Source organism: Blennius ocellaris (genome assembly GCF_963422515.1).
Source record: "Blennius ocellaris genome assembly, chromosome: 10".
Classification (NCBI taxonomy): Eukaryota; Metazoa; Chordata; class Actinopteri; order Blenniiformes; family Blenniidae; genus Blennius; species Blennius ocellaris.
In genome coordinates, this window is record NC_137659.1 from 16568957 (window position 1) to 16589114 (window position 20158).

Below are 20158 nucleotides of genomic sequence, written 5' to 3' on the forward strand. Positions count from 1 at the left end.
GATACATGATAAGATAGGGAGACCAAAAGTCCTCCTTTGCCCTGATACATTGATAAAAATGTCTTATTCTTATTTTATTTTGCTTGTGATGCAAGATGCAGCATCTATGGGCGGCTCTGTATTTGTATGCTGTTCGACAGGAGGAGCAGACCAGAGAGCAGCGATGATTCTAATCTGCACACAGAATGTCAAAGGGCTGCGTTTCAGAGGAACTGAAGAATTCCCATGTTTAACCTACTGAGTGTTCTGTATGTAGTGTGTGTCAGTGTCTAAAAAGGATGTCAGAGACCTCGGAGCGCACTGCACAGAAACACTGGAGTCTTGAGAAGCTGTGTCTGGTGAAAGGTGATTGTTTTGTGTGTTATAAAGGCCTCAGTGAATTATCTATCCATACAGACGAGTCATACTTGAAAAATATTCTATTAATAAGGATTACTTGAGTAAACAATGAGTGGCATAAAAGGATCCAAGTGTACTGGGTTTTTTGGGGGGGAATCAAAACATAGATTTCATTCTGGGATTAACAAAGTATTTCTATTCTTTATGTTAGTGAAGCCTAAGGCTGTATTATAAAACCAAACAAAACTTGAACATATATAATCTTTATAAATACAATTGTTTTGTGATTTAGGCTAAATAAAATATTCAAAGTCACACTTGCGACACGGTCTGTTACACTTGATGTTCATTTATGTGAGGATCAAGTGAAGATGGAGACAATTTTACTAGCATTAAGAACTGCTGAGAAAAAAAGGAAAGAAAAATAAAAGAGTTGTTTGAAGGCATCACTGTACCTTTTTCACAATAAGGCATCTTTGAGTATTGTTTAAGTGGTCAAGTAAATATGTACTTTTGTGTTGAGCTATCGTGTCTGGATTAAATAACTGAAAATATTTATCGGTTAAAATCTAAGATATTATGTTGGGAGTCACAATTTCAAGCAACTGGTTCAGAAAAAAAAAAAAGGACCATCGGTTGCATCTACCAAACAACAGGAAAATGACAAAATAAGTATTGCACCTTTACGACATGCATGAGCAACAATGAGGGGATTAAAACAAGGGCTGACTGAGATTTACAATTATTTAATTGATGTCAAATGTAGTTTACAAACAGGAAAGACATGTACCATTTCCAAGAATTTACAAGACACAAATTAGTTCAGACAGACTCCTCTTGTGCATGTTTTCAATCTTTGGAGCAGGTTTCCAATCGAGGAGGAATCCCAACGCGAGCGCATCGTCACATCCTGTCCCTCTGTCCAGTTTTCAACCCACACGGACGTGTTGCTACGTAAGGCTCGAAGAAAAAAGAAAAGACAGCCTTCAATTGTTCAGTGTGGATGAGCTCAGCTGCCCTTCGCTGACCGACTCATGCTTTTATTTGGCCTAAAATAAGCATTAGAAGGGATCCCAGAACCCACTTGTTTCACTCTGGTTAAGTAAAGGCGGGTCCTTTAGTTTCTTTAACAGCAGGTGGAGGTGATCAATAGACACTTTAAAAAGAAAAACCAAAAGCACATGAACAGAACACACCTTCAGTACGTGGGCATCTTCGTCACCGTATTATTCAGTCAACACTTTTCCTTCAATGCCTTATTTTGCCACCATGCTGTGTGAAGAGAACCACTCGGTATATTTGAGAAGTTTTATTTTTTCTTTCTTTCTTTTTTTTTTTTTTTTTTGCAGTATTTCTTACAACAATACAGACGTCACAGAATACATAAGTTTTACAAACACGAAGCACACCACCACCACCTTGGCTGCTGATGCTGCTTGCCGTAAAGGAGGAGAGGGGTTGACGGGGTTGGATGCTGCGGGTTCTGGAGGTTTCCAGTTCAGACTTGGCCATCCTTTCTCCCAGAGACACTTTCGCTGTCCCGCTACCGCTTCGAAAGAACCCCCCCGCGAAAGGTTTCAAGACTTCGCCACGTCGGGACCACTTTGTTGTTGTTGTTGTTGCAGCACAGCAGCGGTGATGAGAACAATGGAGAGAAGCTTTCTTTTGAGACACGTCGGGGTGAAACAAAACTGAGAAGCGGTGTCGACACGATGATCTGAGCATGTGGTTGACGGCAACTGACGGGAAGCAGAACTGAAGTTTTAAAAGAAGAGGCTCGGCTGGACGAGGCTTCAACGAAAGAGCAGCTCCATTGTTCGGCTTGTTTGCAGGAAATCTCGGGCGATGAGAAACTAACACATCCTTCCTTGCTTTATGTTCAGATCTAACGTTTTTCAGGGAACGTAAAATTACACCACGTAACTCCTTGTCCATCTAGTCTGGAGTAGATTATTACTTTTTTTTTTTTATTTTTTATTCCTGTACAATCAAATAAAACTTCGATGGATCTTCAAATGATCTTAGCTTTTTTTCTTTTCTTCAAAAATACAGAAGGCTTCTTTAGTCAAGCCACTTTTTTTTTTTTTTTAATCCTCCAAACATAACCCCAAACCCTTCCAACTAAAAACAGGACTTTGATATTATATATTTCTGTGTGTGTGGACATGTGTGTGTCTGTCTGTGTGTGTGTCACGGTGTGTGAACTCTATGCCATTTACACCCAACATTGTAAACATACATAGGATTATATTACATGTGCTTGCACTGCATCTTGTCGGGGGAGAAAAACTTTTGGTTTACTTCACTAGAACACCACAAAATAAGGAAAGAGAGGAGGGCGGGCGGAGAAGAAGCAGACAAGGTGGAAGAGGGTGAGTATCAAACTCCTTTTGAAGTTTGTGAGGTTATGCTCAAGTTTGGTTGAAAGCTCAGTTTTAGTGGACAGGCTCTTTTTAATTCTCTTAAGCAACAGTTGCATGAAGTTTTATCTCTGGAGTCGGAGCACAAAAAACAAACAAAAGAAAAAAGCTCTCCGTCACGTCCTAAAAGTCATCGGCAGAGTCCGTTCTGTCCGGCTTCACTGAAATGTGTAATAGGAGCGAGCAGGGAAAAAGAAGGTATTCTAATCTGTATTAAGAAGATTCTTTCTGTCAGCAGGGCGAAGCCGGGCGTCTCCACTGACTCAAAGTCCTTCAGTAAGAAGACATCACCCCAAAGTACATGTCACCGCGGCGGGACGGGTGTTCCTGGTCTCCACTCCCTTTTTCTTCTTTTTTTGAGAGCGGATCACAAAGCAGTCATGTCAAGAGTCATTCCTGAAAGAGATTCTCCAGCCGAGTGCTAAAGATGGCCGTCCTTCCTCTGAACGCTCTCGGGACATCTAGGAGCTGCTGATTCTGGCCGTGAGAGAGACACAGAAAGAATCAAATGACGATTGACCGGAGGAGGGGGAACGGAGGATGAAACCCACGATGGAGGAATGGACTGGAAGGGAAGGCGGTTGTGCTCTTTACAAGTAGACACGCCTCAGGTCTCCGGGCGAGGTGATGGTGTTGCACTGCGGGCAAAGCTTCTTGTTCCCCTGCGATGGACAGAGAGACAGGAATTTAGCTCGTGCATGGCATCTGTGACAAACCAAAAAGGCCTTTATACGTCAGCGATCCAACTGAGGAGACAAACTTGTCGCTGGAAAAAACTCCTCCTGTCCCTGCATTCCAGGCTTCTATAGACTCTACCATCTCTGTTGACTGACGAAACAATACCAGTCACTCTTTGCTACATAATTTGCTGATATGTCGCCACAATGCCTGGCAGATGTTTTGCTGCAATGCCTCCTGTGTGAATCTAAACCGGGCTGCTTGCAGCACAGTGCCATTCCGCTGTGCTTCCCTTCAGGTCTCTGCGCTGCTTTGATCATGTGCCATCTGCTTTTAAAGCGGCAGGTTATAATATGCAACACAGGTCTGACGGCATAACAAGACTCAGACTGGGTGGTCTCTCCCGCTGTCCTCCTCCCATCTTTTTTTACACTCTCAAGTCAGCTCGTTCTTTCCTGGTGTTGGCGGCGGAGCTACAGGTGCATTCCTGCCGACAGTTTCCGCTGTGCAGTTGGTGCGCCGGCCACAGATGCGTGAAGAAACGGAAAAGTCGAAAGCCAACAACGTCAATACATTAAGTATAGTTGTCGTACTGCACTCTGTAAAAAGCAGCTGCAACAACTATTAATATTATGTCACAGGGGTATGATGGGAGAGAGACTTTCACCAGTCTGTTGTGGGGGAAAAAACTCAGAGGATACGATATCTAGCACAGATGAAGAAAGTATGTGAAGATCTCATAACCGGGATGCTTGCACTTTCAAAATCTCTGCTGGTCAGTACAAATATTACAGGCCTGTCTGACCCACAAGGATTTATAGGCTTCTTTTCCTGTAAGCCACTGAATAAACTGGGTGTGTGAGTGTGCAGGAGACTCAAGAGGCCGACAGATCTCACACGCTCATGCTAAGAAGACTTGTTGCTCCAGAGTACTCAAAGCAGTCCTGAGACAAACAGCAAAATGTGATTTTGAAGAAAAAAAAACAAAACAAGGAGTGGTTTTTTGTGTGTGGATATTGCATGTTTGTGAGCTTTTGAGTATTATGGGACCTGTGAGGGACTGCAAACTGCGATCGGCTCCAGGACAGTGACAACGCTGATACTAAAATATAACTTTAATTAAAATAGAAAAAGCTCCAATGAGCTCATGAAAACTGAAATGTTTTTGGGGGTGGAAGCTTGGGAAGTAGCATTTCAGATGTCCTCACACTGCAGTACCATATCAAACATAATTGCTTTGCCCTACTGGCAAAAATAAAAGCGGCGGGGAAAAAAATACTTTGCAATTAATTAGTCGGGTGAAAACAAAAAGTCATGAAACGTTCATTTTAAAGCGAGAGTTACAATAATCGGATCATTTTTACCAACATTACTCTAACCTGTATTTTGAGGCTAATTAAATCACTCAAGTGTCGCCATTCTACTGGATATTTTCTAATTACCAAATCTCATCAACAGATGATCAGTCTGCTTCGTATTGAAATTGGCCCGAATACTTGGCTACAATCCAGTTGCAGGAAAAGGGAGAACAAATTGGACTATTTCCCCCCTCTCTGACCAATACCTGATTCTTCAACCACAGTCTGAATAGAACAAATTAGATTTTTGTCAAATCAGATCTCGGCCACTCTTATATTTGGTCCTAATGGGACACATGGCTGATGGTTTTTTTTTTCTCTAAAGTGACATCAGTCTGAATTTCATTCAACTCTCAGGTCACTGAAGCTGAGACAGGCATTACAATGCAGCACCAGAGAATGTAGGAAGACCACATTTTAACAAATGGAGAATCTCAACATCCACATGTTGCTCCTGTACAGAGGCAGCAGCCACTGCCACACTAAAGACAATTACTGAAAATGGCTCCTTTCACATCCTGTGTGAACGAGGGTCATTTGAGGACCACAGACTGGTCACACTGGGATCTTTCAGAGGTCACATGGCTTGAATAACCATGTCTGCCCAGCTGACACAAAAAAAAAAACATCTGCGTCCATTTTTCATTCACACAATGTGCGAGGGAGTGCTCCTCCTACTTGTTTGCATGTCTGTTGGCGCGCTCGGCTCCCGTTTTGTGCGGGCAGCAGGCGTGTGTGGGTGTGTGCCCGTCATGCTGTGCTCCAGCTGCCTTGCTCATTAAAGCGGGAAGGGGTTGGGCTGATGTTAACTAGATTCCCGGGCATTTACTTTGATCAGCTTGGCCCTCCCGGTTTTATAGCTGTCTCCAGGCTACGAGTTTAACGTCCCGTACATTAGACCAGTAATGGCAGCGAAGCACGTGGGCGCATGCAGACACTTGCGTAGAGACTACAGGTACTACATGGCACATGGAAACAATGGAGCCCATTCAGGAATGCTTTCTCGCTCGACAAAACAGTAAAAGTAATTTAGAAAACATGCACGGGTTGCCGTTTTGTTTGCACTCGGGGAGTTCCTCATGAATCAGTATTGATTTGAAACTGAATGTATGAATCATGCAATCATTGGCAACATCTAAATGCTTAATTAAAGTTAAAAAGGAGCAATTTTCAGAACCGTGCGCATGAAAAATCTTATTTTAATTGTATTGCTTTCAGAATTCCATCGACTGAAAAAGATCCGATCAATGTCACTTCTACTGTCAATGCCTCAACTGTGAGCTTAGAGGAAACATGTAACATCATGAACACTTGGTAGACTAAAGATGCTAAAAATTGTTAGGAAATCCTTTGAGTATCATGAACTTTAGTGTTGAGAAACTCAATAATCCTTCCTTATATAATTTGAAGAATGTAAAGATTATAGAATCTGGATCAACCGTACTGGATCCCTGGTGACGTTTGGCCACCTTGAGATTCTTGTTAAGTGGCTCTGAGCATGTTGTACTTGTTTCCCTATTTGTAATAGCCAATGTTGCAAAAGGTTCATTTATGTTTCTGAAAATCTTAATTAAGCTATGGGTGTCTTGATATTATACCATATCGTAGCGATATAAGGAACATTGGATTGGACAGAAGTATCACTAATGTTCAACTTGTTAGCGGCCGTGAGTGAGCGTGGCGGTGTGGATGATGAGTAGGACACAAGAAACTAATCTAACAAATCAGGTGAGACAGGAAAATTGATTATATCGAATAATTTGTGAGGAAAGACCTCAAAGAAAAACCTCTCCTAGCGGCAGGAACGCCGTTTCTTCTATGTGCTCCATTTACCACATTAGCACCAGCTAATTACACACAACTGAATAGATTAGACTAACTGAAAAACCAAGAAAACCTCTGCCTCTGTGTGTGTGTGTGTGTGTGTGTGTGTGTCTGTGCCTGTGCCTGTGCCTGTGGCACCATGGAGGTTAGAAATGACCATTTTATTCTAACATTTTAACAAGCCTTTTGGGGGCTATTCCATCTAAGCTTTGCCCCCACTGAGATGGCGAGTATTTGCGTAGCCCGGATTGTGCGTGCCGTGTGAGAACGGGTCATTTGGGGAATATTTCGCTTTAGTTCCTCCCTATGGGGCATGAACACAGAGAGAAACTCACGGACTATGAAATGAGGCTGCAATAACTGCATGTCATGAAGAGTTGCCCTGCAGCACAGATAAGAGTGTGTGTGATTGCGTGCGTGTGCGTGTGTGTGTACACGTACCAGAGTCCTGAGCCAGCATTCTTCACAATGGACATGCCAGCACTGGATGGAGGTTAGCGGCATCGTGTAAGAGTCCTAAAAACACAAGCAAACGAGCAGAAAACAATGACATTACATCAAATGCGTGCCTCACATACACACACACGCACACACAGGCGCCAGGTATTTAACCTACAACCAACACTGTGCATTCCCTGACCCACCAACAGCATCAAACCACTAACCATGGAACAACACAACCTGCAGCCACAGAATCACTGAGCAAGGCAGCGTGGGGGCAACTGAACCGGCAACCTGCAGGTCACACACACATACACACATGTGTACAGACACAACACCGGGCAGGCAACGGGCAGAGGCGAAGGGAGGCAGGCAGTGGGAGGAGAAGATGGGGGGGGTGGAGGCCATGATCGAGCCCTGCTGGGGGCGCTCTTTTCTGTTTCACGTGAAAAGAACGAATGTGACGGAGGAATGGGAGGGGGGGGGGGTGGGGTGGAGCGGGAGGGAGGGAGTGCCTTACCCTCCGTAGGGGCTGTGGGAGGAGCCTCTTTATGCCGCTGCCGTAGCCACCAATCACAAGGCCCCTGTACAGGCAGTATAGGCCGAGGGGGAGGGACTTAGGCTGCCTCTCTCCGACCTCATTGGCCAGTGGCCGGCGCCCAGGCCACGCCCCTATGCTCTTGATCTCCAGGCCTGACTGGATAGCAGGCTTCCTCTGCGGAAGGAGGAGGGAGGTAGGGGTGGGAGAGGAGAGGGGGGGCGAAAGGTGGCAGCTAAACACAGAGCCCGACTTGCACCGATCGCGCACAACGAGGCACAACGAGGCACAACGAGGCAACTGACAAACGCGAGTGCGGACAATCGCACACAGAGCCACAGGCAAACGTCACAGCCCATGATGGAAACTCGGCCTCTTCCCGGTTCAAGATACATGAAGACTAAAGTCTAAAGTGGCTGAAATGTACGGAATGCAAAGCAGCGCCTCTGTGTGGTAGCACGATTGAAACATTTCGCAATTCTTTTGATGGACTGTGCTCATGGAGCCATGCAGAGAAAGGAGCTATGATGACTATTTACTGACTGACTTCAGTTTGATAAAAAACTATAATTTAAACATTTGCATTTCTTAACAGAAAAATATGATTTTGGAAGAATTGTAAAAAGTTATATGATTTGAAACGCCTGAGCTGCAACAAGCCTAAAATTGTAGTGCTCTTTTTTATTAGTGTGCAGATCAAAATTTGATTGATCATTGATTGATACTTAGATATTTTTCGTCCTGATTTTAGCGAACAATTCATGAAGCCCATATCTTGTTTGCCAAACAGGCCGTGAGAGGAAATGACCAGTGATTCTCACGCCACAACTTTGTATCCGACAACTGCTTTTAAGGCCTTAACAAAAGCAAGTCAATATGTAAAATCTAATTTGAAGCGTTTTCAGATAAAGTAACACCACAAATATGTATTTTTCTTTCTAAATTGACCAGTAGATGGGAGTAGAAGTCCACTAAGCACCTGGTCTGCAGTATTAAGGCTTGAATGACTATTTATCTTATCGCAATATCAGAAAAGATTAAAATAAATAAATAAATAAATAAATCTGTCTAAAGCTGGGGAGTTTCTCCACGTTTCCCGATCACAGCTGTGCAGACAATCAGCTGCTGTATTAAAACATAAAGACCTTCCCGCCAGCTCGTGGGAGTAATCGGATGACTTTTACATCACACACACAGTGACAGGGAGGGGGCGCAGTGACAGCTTGAAGAGGGACAGAGACGGATTAAATGGAGGGACGGCTCTGTGTGTTCGCACCCGTCTGTATTTCTCTCTATGCGTCGGGAGTGGACGCGCGTGTGTTCGAGATGAGGGACAGTGACAGATGAGCAGGGAAGAGCCGTGTGTCCGCGGAGCGGTGAGTGATCGATCGCTGTGCCTTGCCCTCTGTGTCACCTCAGGCACCGGGCGACCTTTAGGAAGCACGAGCGTCAGTAATTACCCGATTCACACACACACACACGCACACGCACACGCACACACACACACACACACACACGCACACGCACACGCACACGAGACACCCGACACACACACACGAACACAGGATGCCAACGCTGCATTGTCCACAAGCTTGTGAGGACGACAGGATGGGCACTTGACACAAAGTGGTGAGCACGAACTGACGTCGGGATGTAGCCACAGCTGCATCTCAAGTGTCTGACCAACGTGAATATGGCCCCTCATTCTTTCTGACAATGTTGACATGTGGCATATTTTATTGATCGGCCAGTCCAATCCAATCAATCACCGCTATAAGATGGGAAGCACATCGGCCATCTTCATACTCAAGGACGGCAATACTTGCACAAACATGGCCATGGATAAAATAGTATGCTTTTATAATAAACAGTCCTCGTGGGAATCAGCTGAGGTGACACCAAGGTGGTAAAGCTTAAAGACTGAACTTTTGCAACAGCACAGTCATTTAAGCGTTGGATGCGAAGCCATGCAGGGGCTACAACCAGCACAACACAACGCCAGCACACAAACAATGACAACAGCAACTGAGGGAATGAGATGCATGTATTCCCTACATGCACACTAATGCATCACAAGTGTTCAGCATACAATACAACACACTGGCTTCCTTTCAAAATAAGATTTTGTTCCTCGACTAAAACTAAAGCAGCGAGCCTACATTGTTGCTCGACTTCAAGTGAAGCTGTATAACCTTCAGATGTATGAAGTGATCAATATGATTAATGAGCATGTTTGTGCGCTGATTGTTGCATGGATCTTAAAAACAGATCCCTGAAGATCGTTTGGAAAACCACATTAAATCTGTCCCTCTTCCTCAAGGCAAACTGTAACATGTACTGCAGCTGAAAGTAGAAAAAAACCTTCTGAGAAAGTCTCTCATATTGGTCTTGAATGACCGCACCACTGCACTGATTGAAAACAAGACGAGGCGACTGTTCATTAAACAGTACAAAGAACTTCGTCACAAAATGAGCTACGGCTATAATTTTGAATTTCACTGCCTGCTTAAAGCAAGTGCTGATATTACGCGATATCTGAAGAAAAGCTGAACACTGCACCCTCTGAGACACCATGCGATACTCACCATGCAGATGAGACACTTGTATCGGTCTCCTCGCAGGATCTGCTTCTCCAGCTCTCTGATTCGGGCCTTCAGAGCCTCCATGGTGGTCGCCGTAGACTCCTCCTCTGTCACCCTGAGGGAGAGAGAAAGATCTGAGTTTATAGGTCAACACGACAGGCCGCTAATTAGGGTTTTCAGGTGAATTTTTAATGTCGTGTTTTTTTTTTTTTTTTTTAAAGTGACACAGAAAATAGTGAAAAGTGTTTTGGAAGACAGGAAACTACAACAAATCAATGTTGGGTCAGAGAATGAATGCTTTCAATCGAATCATGCGACAATGCCATGTGAAGTTTACCATTGTTTCTCTCTGCAGATGTTCAGTCTGTGCCATTTGACCTTTACTTCCACTTCACCTTTATTATCTTTGAAGCTCAAAAGCCCATCTTGCTACAAATTCATCACATCCGTCTAATTTTCTTTCTACAACCATCGATCAACATTTGCAGCGCAGTCCCCACTTCCTAAGTGTCAATCTCCTCACTTTCTTGACTTCAACTTCGATGCCCTTTGCGCGCTCTCTCTCTCTCTCTCTCTCTCTCTCTCTTTTTTAGCATTGCACGTTCACCTCTCGTCCTCTATAACTCCTCTGTTGTGTCTGTGTCTATCTCTCCCTCGAATTTATTTCCTTGCTTCGGTATTTATTTCCTCATCTCCGCATGTCCTTGCTTCATCCCTCTTTCATACAACTCTGTCCTTTAGTCCGTCCTGCGTCCTCCCTTTCTTCCAGCTTCTGAGTGGCTGCTGATTAATGTGCAGCAAGATAACAGAAAATGTGCATTTAACACTGTCCGACAGCATATGAAGCAGCCATAACTAAATCAATACGGCCAACACACAGACCACAACGCTGCTGCTGATGATTCGGTGCAGGGAGATGAGACGGGCCAGCTGCAGAGCTGCAATAGCTCTGTCTGTGTGTGTGTGTGTGTGTGTGTCTATTTATGGTGATGTGGACATTTTGCACGCTGATAGCTGGCTGATCTATGGTATCGATCTGGATGGGGAAGGACAAGCCGGGAGAGGGAAGGGAGTGTGATGGCAAAAAGAGAGCAATAAGTGGCTGTGTGTGTGTGTGTGTGTGTGTGTGTGTGTGTGTGTGTGTGTGTGTGTGTGTGTGTGTGTGATGATGAATCATTAGTGGGGCACCAACAGCAGGAAACAAAGACACACCTCTAAATCAGAGGGATACAGAGGGATTATTTTTGGGTGACACGTTTGACATGAGTTTTCTTTGATTCATATCATCAGACAAGCTCATTAAAATAAATTGAATCAAATCAAAGATTAAATTAAAATCAAACATTTCAGGCTTGCCTGGAAATCAGCAGGCTCTTCAAATACCTCAGGGTTCACTGTAATATGGAAACTTTTAACAGCTTCTCCATCAAGGAAAAGTCATCTTATTTGCCTTGATTTCTGCTCCAAATATTTCAAAATTATTCCTTGGCCACGGGGGAAGTTGGCAGTTCCTGGATAAAACCATCAGACACTTTTGAGATGATTTGTGCTTTTTTTATTTGTGGTTCACTTTCAGTTTACAGACTAAAAGGGTGATTCAATAAAAAGAAGTCGTAACATTTTATCGCATTTTTTAACATTATCCAGATTAATGTTTGGTGGCCCTATTTTTTTTTTTTTTTTTGCAAATTCACCACATCAAGGATGGAAGAGAAAGCAGGCCCAAAAGCCAACTTCCAGATTGGAAGACAAGACGTTCTACTTAACCAAGTCTCAGTTGTCCAAATTTATTGGGGAGGTACAAGTGGCTTCACTATTCCAAAGGGGTGGAGTTTATGTCCGATACTCCAACCACTAGGGGGAGATCAAGAGGCACCAGCTTGATCGAGCAGGTCCATCTTTAGCTGCAGTCCATAGTAGAGTCTCATCAAACATATCAAGCACAATAAATGCTGATTGAGCCCATCGACACGCCAAGGCACCCCCACACTTTCAATTAGAAACCAGACACCTCCATTGGTTCCTTGCCTTAACCTCATCATCATGCCATGTCTATAAAGATGTAGCCTGACTCGACACCCCCGTGCCCTATAAACTGCTTTACCCTCTCCTCTTATTAGTACCAAGCTTGTAAAAAGTCATTTAGCCTTGATTAGCCAGCTAGCTTATAAAGCAGCAGTGGACTCTGGGCGAGTTGGTGCTGGACAGGTTTGTCCCACAAACAAGGCAGTCCCCCCCTTTTTTTTAAACAACTCCCATAAATCCCCCTTTCGCTAAGTCCTCCACAAAACTCAGCCAATGGGCTTCTAACCAGGAATGAAGTTTTCCTCTCGCTAAAATATACTTCACAACATTTAATATTCATTCAGCACAGCTCATTTAGAAAAAAAAAATAACTCCAATGACACAGAAAGCTTGTTGATCTTTCCCGATGTAGCTGCGCCCATATAAACCAGGGGTAGAATGGAGAAGTAAGAGGAGACCGGGGTGAAAAGATTTAATGAAGGTAACGGAGGGAACAAGATGACTTCACAGGGCCAAGTAAAGGAAAGACAACTCTCTGGGGCGAAATGTGACAAGCAAGCAGATAAACAGCCCCTCGACCAGCAAGACCTACAAGTAAAAATCCTTGAGTTTTATGCCGTTTGCGTATGCTACTGATTTAAGCTGGCTCGAGGGGTTTTCAACCTGTACACTTTGAGCCAAAATTTGACAAAACAAAAAAATGTATCCCGCACTGACGCTCTGGTTTAGAAAACACGTCATGTAGACCTCGACGAATAATTTCAGGGTTCAATTGGGGTCACGACCTAAAACGTAAAGTGTCAAACGGACAAGAACAGCTCGTGTGAGATTAACTAGCATACACATTGGTAGAGCTGCACTTCAGTGCATTCATTTAAATCTAAAACGTTGTCGGTTGTAGAAATGAGCAAGTCAAGAACTGCTTTCAATCAGAGATAAATGAATGCATATGTGTACATGTGTCTTCTTTATGTGTTCAGGACGTTTGTGGTCACACTGGGATGATGCTCTGGCGAGCTGGGCTTTGACTTGTGGCCTTGATCTGAGGCCCTGGCGTCATAAAACCTTGGGAACTAATCGGGAAATACAACCTCCATTCAGCAGCACGCTCCAACTTAGTTACTGCCCTGTCGGGCCGATCTGGACGACGCGTGCATCAATGTGACAGAGACGAGTGAAATTTTGTTGAATTTGCGGCTCAAGTCATCCCTATGGCAACAAGCGGACAAGAAAGCCTGACACACAGATAGATGGCTCAACCTCCCATCTATTTAGTGCTGTGTCCCCGATGCGTGTGAGGCTATTACTCATCGTGTGCGTGTGTGTGTGTGTGTGTGTGTGTGTGTGTGAAGCTGAAGATCTCCACCATCCATCTCAATCAGCATTGTGTTTTAATCTACTGTCAACTACATTTTAACCTCACCCTGCGTCTCTCAACACAGACACAAACAAATGATAAAATTACATCCCAATTAGGGGTAAAAACTACTACTGCATTATTTTTCACCAAATGTCCTATCCACCAGATATAGATACACACCTCTTATGTGCTTAAAAAAAAAAAAGAAGAAGAAGCAGTAAATCCTTTTAGAGCATCATTCTCCTCTGCACCCTGTTAACCGAGGCCTTAACTACACTGACACACCATGATAAAACATTTAAGTCACTATTGATTTCCCCTGCCTCTGCCCCGATGTGCGCGTGTGTCTATGTGTGCGGGCCTCACATGGCAAAAAGCGGGAAGGTGGGGGGGGGGGGTTGTAAGTGCCTTAGAAGAAGTGAGATGGAGGACGGAAAGAAACGAATAAGAGAAAGAAAAAGAAAGAAATGTGGCTTTGCGACACTACAATAAAGCAAGAGAGGGAAAGGTAGACAGAAGACTGGGCAGTGTGTGTGTGTGTGTGTGTGTGTGTGTGTGTGTGTGTGTGTGTGTGTGTGTGTGTGTGTGTGTGTGTGTGTGTGTGTGTGTGTGTGTGTGTGTGTGTGTGTGTGTGTGTGTGTTACACTTAGGGGTGGGGTAGAAATCTAGCTTCATCACTTCCAAATTGAGGACAGATTCAATTATTTGCAGAAACCACATGGAAATCTCTCCGCATTGTTCCAGCTGGAGCACCAAATTTGGCAGCAATCGCATTGGCGGCATTGGAGAGGCCATTTATCTTGGAGGGGAAAAGAGCGCCTCTCAAGCAGTGTGCGGCGTATATGTACGCGTGTGTATGTGCGTGTCCGTGTGTGTGGAAGCTCATTTATCTTGCAGGGGAATGAGCAGGGGAACGAGGACGCCCCGGGAGGCGACCAGATCATTACCCATCTGGGATCAGAGACGGGGAGAGGGAGAGGGCGAGCTTCCACTAACGCCGCCTGGTGCAAAGCCGCGCACACATATGCACGCACACATGTACAATGTATCAATGTAACGAAAGGAGACAAATCTCATTTTCATTTGGGGACGGAAGGGCACAGAAGCTCCACAAATACGTGCATTTATAGCGGGCAGGGAGGAGTGAGGCGGGGAATTGTTCCAGCCAGCCAGCTGACTGCTTGTTCCAATGGCAATCACTCAGCATCTCGTTGGCCTCCTTTAAATGGATACTTAGATTAAGGCATGCTCTGCTCCAGGTGGCCACTAAGACTGCAGATAGAGCATCATATTGTCCCACACACCAGAATCTGGGCCACAAAAAAAAAGCCCAAAAACCTTACAGTATCTGAAGAGAGTTTTTTTTGTCTTCTAAGTGTACAAACCAGAGACCCGACTTCACAGATTCTTTCTTTTAAATTGAAACAATAGCTTTGGTTTAATACAGACAAGCAAATCAAGCATTTTGCACAAGAAACTGGACTTAACAACACGTCAGAGGCCTGTCTTCAGTCTTTTTTCTAGTGTGGCTGCAAGATGTTCATCAGTTTTGTATACGATAGCAGGACAACAAACCGAAACGAGACATTTTGTCACACATTAAAGAATATTTTGCAGCATATGTGGACCCAGCTTTACTCATTTGAGGCACAGTTTGCTTAAATCACAGGCTGTACATTACACATTTCGCAAAAAAGTGCATTAAATGTGAAAACTTTTAATAGGGACACATATTTCTTTAAACTACACCAAAGAGATTACCCTTTTTATTTCATGCTGGTCCCGCCCAACTGGCTGAATCTATCCTAACTGATTTAAAGAAACTATGTGCGCGTGGGTGAACCAAATCGGCGTTTTTGCACATCACCAAACTGACCACACACACGTAAAGAAAATGGGACAACCGAAACTCACATAAGCACTGATCAAATGCATCGCCTCACTCAGCAAACAAACCCGCAGCTCCTGCTCGGAGGTGCGGCGTCTGATCGATGCACTTCAAGCTGCTCTGCTTATTCACCAGTTATCCCTTCTGCTGATATTTAATATGCGCCACAGACACACACACACAGGAAGCTGATTGATTCATAGCAGTCAGCCTTCGTAAAGATGAAGTTGTGAAAACTGTAAATGTGCATACAGTGAAGAATATACAACATGTAACTTTATTCGATGCATGTTTTATTGGAACTGTAAAGAAAAGTCTTGAGGAAATGACTCAAGTGGAATGAAATGAAGTGGATTTGCCAGTTTAGGTGAGGACAAAAGCCACTTTTCAGGAACAAGACTGAAACTAATGTGAAATGTATGCCGTTATTTATGTAGCTCTGTGTAATTAGGTATAGGGATATGCGTGTGTGTGGGTGTGTGTGGCTTACTTTTCAATCTCGCTGTTTTTACAGGTGCGTGGGGCACAGGAGGAAGAGCACGAAGATGAAGGAGTGCTAGGATCTGTCTTGCTGCTTTCTCCATTGCTTGTTGACGGCATTTCTGCAGACACAAGACCGAATCAATCACACATTTGACAGTGTGACAACATTTTTGTCGTAAAAATGATCTCCAAATGAAGGTCCGGACTTAAGAAAATATGAACCATTCTTAGATCAGTGCATCTGTGTGTATTTCACCTGGAATATTCAAATCATAGCATTATACATATCAGAAATATGCTGGAATTCATTTAATATCCAGAAATGTCATTGAAAATAATTAAATATGTTATTCCTCATTCTCTGAGACTGAAAGAATATCAATGCTTCTGAACCCCTTTTACCTTGAAATTTAACTTAACCTTCTAATATCTTATGTTACAAATGTGTGAATACGACAACTCATTCCAATAGCACGACACAAGGCGAAAGGAATAACCACAAAATATTCATGTGTGTTCCAAAAGGTTTGTAGTGTTGGTTGCTATATGGGATAAGAAGTGAAACGTGTGCACTCTTACCGTCGCTGGCCCATTTGGAGAATTCAGGCGTTATTCTGTTTGAGGGCATCCCGCCGCTGCAATACACACACACACACACACACACACACACAGACATATGAGTGTTTTGTCCCCAGTGGAATTGTGTGAATTTTATGACAAGGTGGTGAAGAGATGAGCTGCCATACTTGAGTACAGCTCCTCGCAGCGCCTCCCTCTCCCGGGCCTCCCCTTGGTCTTCTCCAGCTCCAGAGCAGGGGATGATATCAGCCTCGGTGTACTGGGCTTTGCCGTACTCCAATGTGTCGTCTCCGTCCACGTCGAGGTCGGCGTCGCTGTCTGCTGCGCTCTCCTTGATACTACACGTGGCAAAACCTGTTCCTATAAAAAGAGGAGGGGGGGGACCCACACATCAATAAACCGAACCCAATATTTGTTAAACAAATGAACAACATGACAATAGACACTGGAAAACCAACGGTGCAGCTATTCTGGACATATCAACCTTAAAACTTGCAAACAGCTTTATTCACCTAATTCCAACATTTTAATTAGGTCAATCATTTAGTAAGAAGAGATTGTCTCCAACATTAAAGCCCAAAGCAACAGGTACAAAACAAGTGGAGATCAAACCTACTCGATGGTGAAAATCTCCCACTGAGACCTAAAACTTTTAGCAACAATTTCACACTTGAAGATGTTAAAATTAGCTCCCGTACAACTTCACTTTTTCTAAACCAAATTAACTCGTAGGACCAGAAACCAGGAGAGGCTGAGGTAGATTTGGTCAGAGACAAGGCAGCGAGGAGAGTGAGAGAGAGAGAATATAGACTCGGGGTGGCGCGATGAAGACTGACACCTTGCCCATCAATCTTTGAGAAGAGAAAAAGAAGAGTCATGGTGTGTGTGCGTGTGTGAGTGGCACTTCTATAAACCTGGTGATGAACGCTCAGACAAACCCTTACCACTGCCTGACTGCTCCCTTCAGCTCCACTTAACCACACCGCTGGCTGTGTGTGTGGCTCCGTCACTTAGAGGTGTCTTTTCAATGTTTGCTTGAGACTGTCTGTCCCTCTGTCACTTAGGCCTCGTCTCTCCAACCTCTTGAAGGTGTGTGTGTGTGTGTGTGTGTGTGTGTGTGTGTGTGTGTACCTGTCACTAATACCATGTCTATCGACTACACAAAGGTGTGTATGTGCGTGTGTGTCGACCTGTGACAGGCCTGACAGCCATCTTATTTACACCTATTCCAATTTCTACAAGCTCTCAGCTGGACTAGTCTTGCTCTGTGTGTGTGTGTGTGTGTGTGTGTGTGTGTGTGTGTGTGTGTGTGTGTGTGTGTGTGTGTGTGTGTGTGTGTATAGGACCAGACAGAGTTGACAGCCATCCTATTTAACCCGCCTGTCTCAGTCTGTGAGTCCCAATACTCGACTTCCTATAACAGTAGCTCTCACTGCAGTATGGTATCTTTGTCACTGTGCGATTCAGCTGCTGGCCCTCGTCTCCTGAGGTTTTTCTGGAATTTAAACATCTGCTGCAGCTCCTCTTCTCACCTAACTCTGTAATTCACTTTCACTCCGAGAAAGACATAAAAGTATGGATGGATGGGAAGGAGAGGAATGTGAGCACGGAACGACTAAAAGCCGCTGCGGTAAAACGCGTTTTACAGCAGGCCAATGGTTTTTAGTGATCATATAAAAAAGACCTTTTAATTTTTATTTGGTCTCTGCGGTGAAGGAGAACATATGGGAACAATGGCGAGCCAGTGTGAATCTCACAGTCGGCTCAACTACTGAAGCAATATTCACTGCATGGCAGCAGAACAGGGGAGCATCTATCTAGCATTATCTATTAACACCTGCCGCTAACTTTTCTAGAAACTATCACTCAAAAAAGAAAAAAAAAGAAGAAAAAAGCGTTTTTGAATTAAATTAAACAAGAAATTTGGTTCGCCCTTTTTTCCCTCAAGCGATACATCAACTTTGTGGAAATTTTTAGCCTCTCGGGATAAAATATGAAAACCTTGACACCATCACTGGAAGGCATCATATGACTGAGTAACTGAGTACAATGAGGTACTAAAACATGGGCAGTAAAAATGATGGAGCATGGTGCTTTAGCTTGCAGTTCTGCCATGATTTCTTGTCTGATCTCAGAGGCAACAGGTTCAGGTCTACATGATACTTGGAAAGGACGACATGGTGCCATGAAGTGACTTGATGAGCTTTAAAACATTAAGCAATGGAGTTCCTGTTTTAAAAAAAAAAAAACAACAGATTGCACTGACTAATATAGCAGTATTGCCTGTGTACAATTCATTTTACACCACAGATACAGAACAGGACCCACAAGAATCGAGGTAGCGATCACCACCATGGAAGATGTTATTAAACCAGAACAATTTCGCTTTGTCTTTGTCCACTTCACAACAATAAAATGAGACACATCTTTAAGTCTTTGCCAGCAAGTGAAGCTTGCATTGTGATTTTTACAATCTAAATTCCAGACAAAAACGACACACTTTAATTCCAAATGTATTAACAGGATAACCCCCTGAGATGCAACATCTTGTTTGCAAGGTGGGTCCGACAACAAGCACCAATTCAACCAGTTTATTTCATGCTATTCTGACTGGACCTTTGCAGAGTTTTAATACCAGTCAGAAGTCTCTGCATGCATTTTTCTTTCTTTCTTTTCTTTTTAAAGAAGACTTCCCTCAAAGGCTCAATTCATTGTCGAACCTACGAAGTCAAGCGAATGGTCATCCCCATGCAGAATAAGACATTTTAGGATTAACTCTGCTAACAAAGACTGAGAGCTCCAGCTAATTGGGAATTAACCATGACCGGGCTTTAAAAATGTGCGTTGCATTGCAGCGCAAAGCTGAAATTTAGCTGGCCTGACTTGGGCGTATGCACACCGTACATGTCTGCTGTGCTCACGGTGAATATACTGTATGTGCAGCCTGTTTTCTTTGCGTGTGGGCGCGCGTGTGTGTGCGTGTGTGTGTCTGTTGCCTCTGCTTCTATCTGTCCCTCTAAGCAGTCTTGGCAGGCCAATCTAATCTGGCCAAGGAAAGGTCAGCCCCACTCTAACCGCCTTTCACTCACATTATGCATCGACCCCCCCCTCTTTTTCCTTTCCTCTTTATCACTCTTTTTATACCTCTTTTTAACATCCTTTTACTTAATATTTGTAAAAGTGCTTCTTGTACGGAATTTTTCCACCCCTCACACTTTAAACTTCATCTCAATGTCTCCATCTTACATCGCTTTTCTGTCCTAGATCTGTTCAATAAACAGGCTGAACACACACATGCACGCGCACGCACACACACAAACAGGCCCGCCTCATTATGACAACCATCCCCTGGTTTTTGCTGACTCTTTAACATGCTAACTGCACATTTTGTCCTCAAGAGTTACATTCGCCGCGGCAGCAAGAAAGGAGACGTGGACTTTACATGGACGTCTCTGCCACAAGGCGACAAGTGCAGATCTGAACAGGCAGGCAGGATCAAAGGACCCATCAGGCTGACTGGCACCTTGGCTCAGCCAATCCAATGACCTCAGAAACATCCCGTTACCATAGCAATTATCGAGACCCCCTCATAGGAAGCAGGGGAGGCGTGTCAAAGGTCATTGCACTATCTTTCTGCCATTTA

General features: G+C 44.0%; 1 protein-coding gene across 3 annotated transcripts in view; it reads right to left on the reverse strand.

Annotated features, from left to right (window-relative positions):
• Nucleotides 1-1100: 1100 nt before the first annotated feature.
• Nucleotides 1101-20158, reverse strand: part of rnf220a (ring finger protein 220a) — a gene marked incomplete at its 5' end in the record, with an annotated part of 142494 nt that continues 123436 nt past the window's right edge. For 2 of the 3 annotated variants that reach the window (XM_080502898.1, XM_080502897.1), the window contains 8 exons: nt 1101-3236; nt 3354-3421; nt 7061-7135; nt 7581-7775; nt 10184-10295; nt 15944-16055; nt 16516-16571; nt 16683-16875. In XM_080502898.1, the coding sequence (XP_080359024.1) occupies nt 3221-3236; nt 3354-3421; nt 7061-7135; nt 7581-7775; nt 10184-10295; nt 15944-16055; nt 16516-16571; nt 16683-16875 (827 nt within the window). In that variant the 3' untranslated portion in view covers nt 1101-3220. Of the gene's footprint in view, nt 3422-7060; nt 7136-7580; nt 7776-10183; nt 10296-15943; nt 16056-16515; nt 16572-16682; nt 16876-20158 lie in introns of all 3 variants that reach the window. The other variant, XM_080502899.1, reaches the window with a different exon arrangement.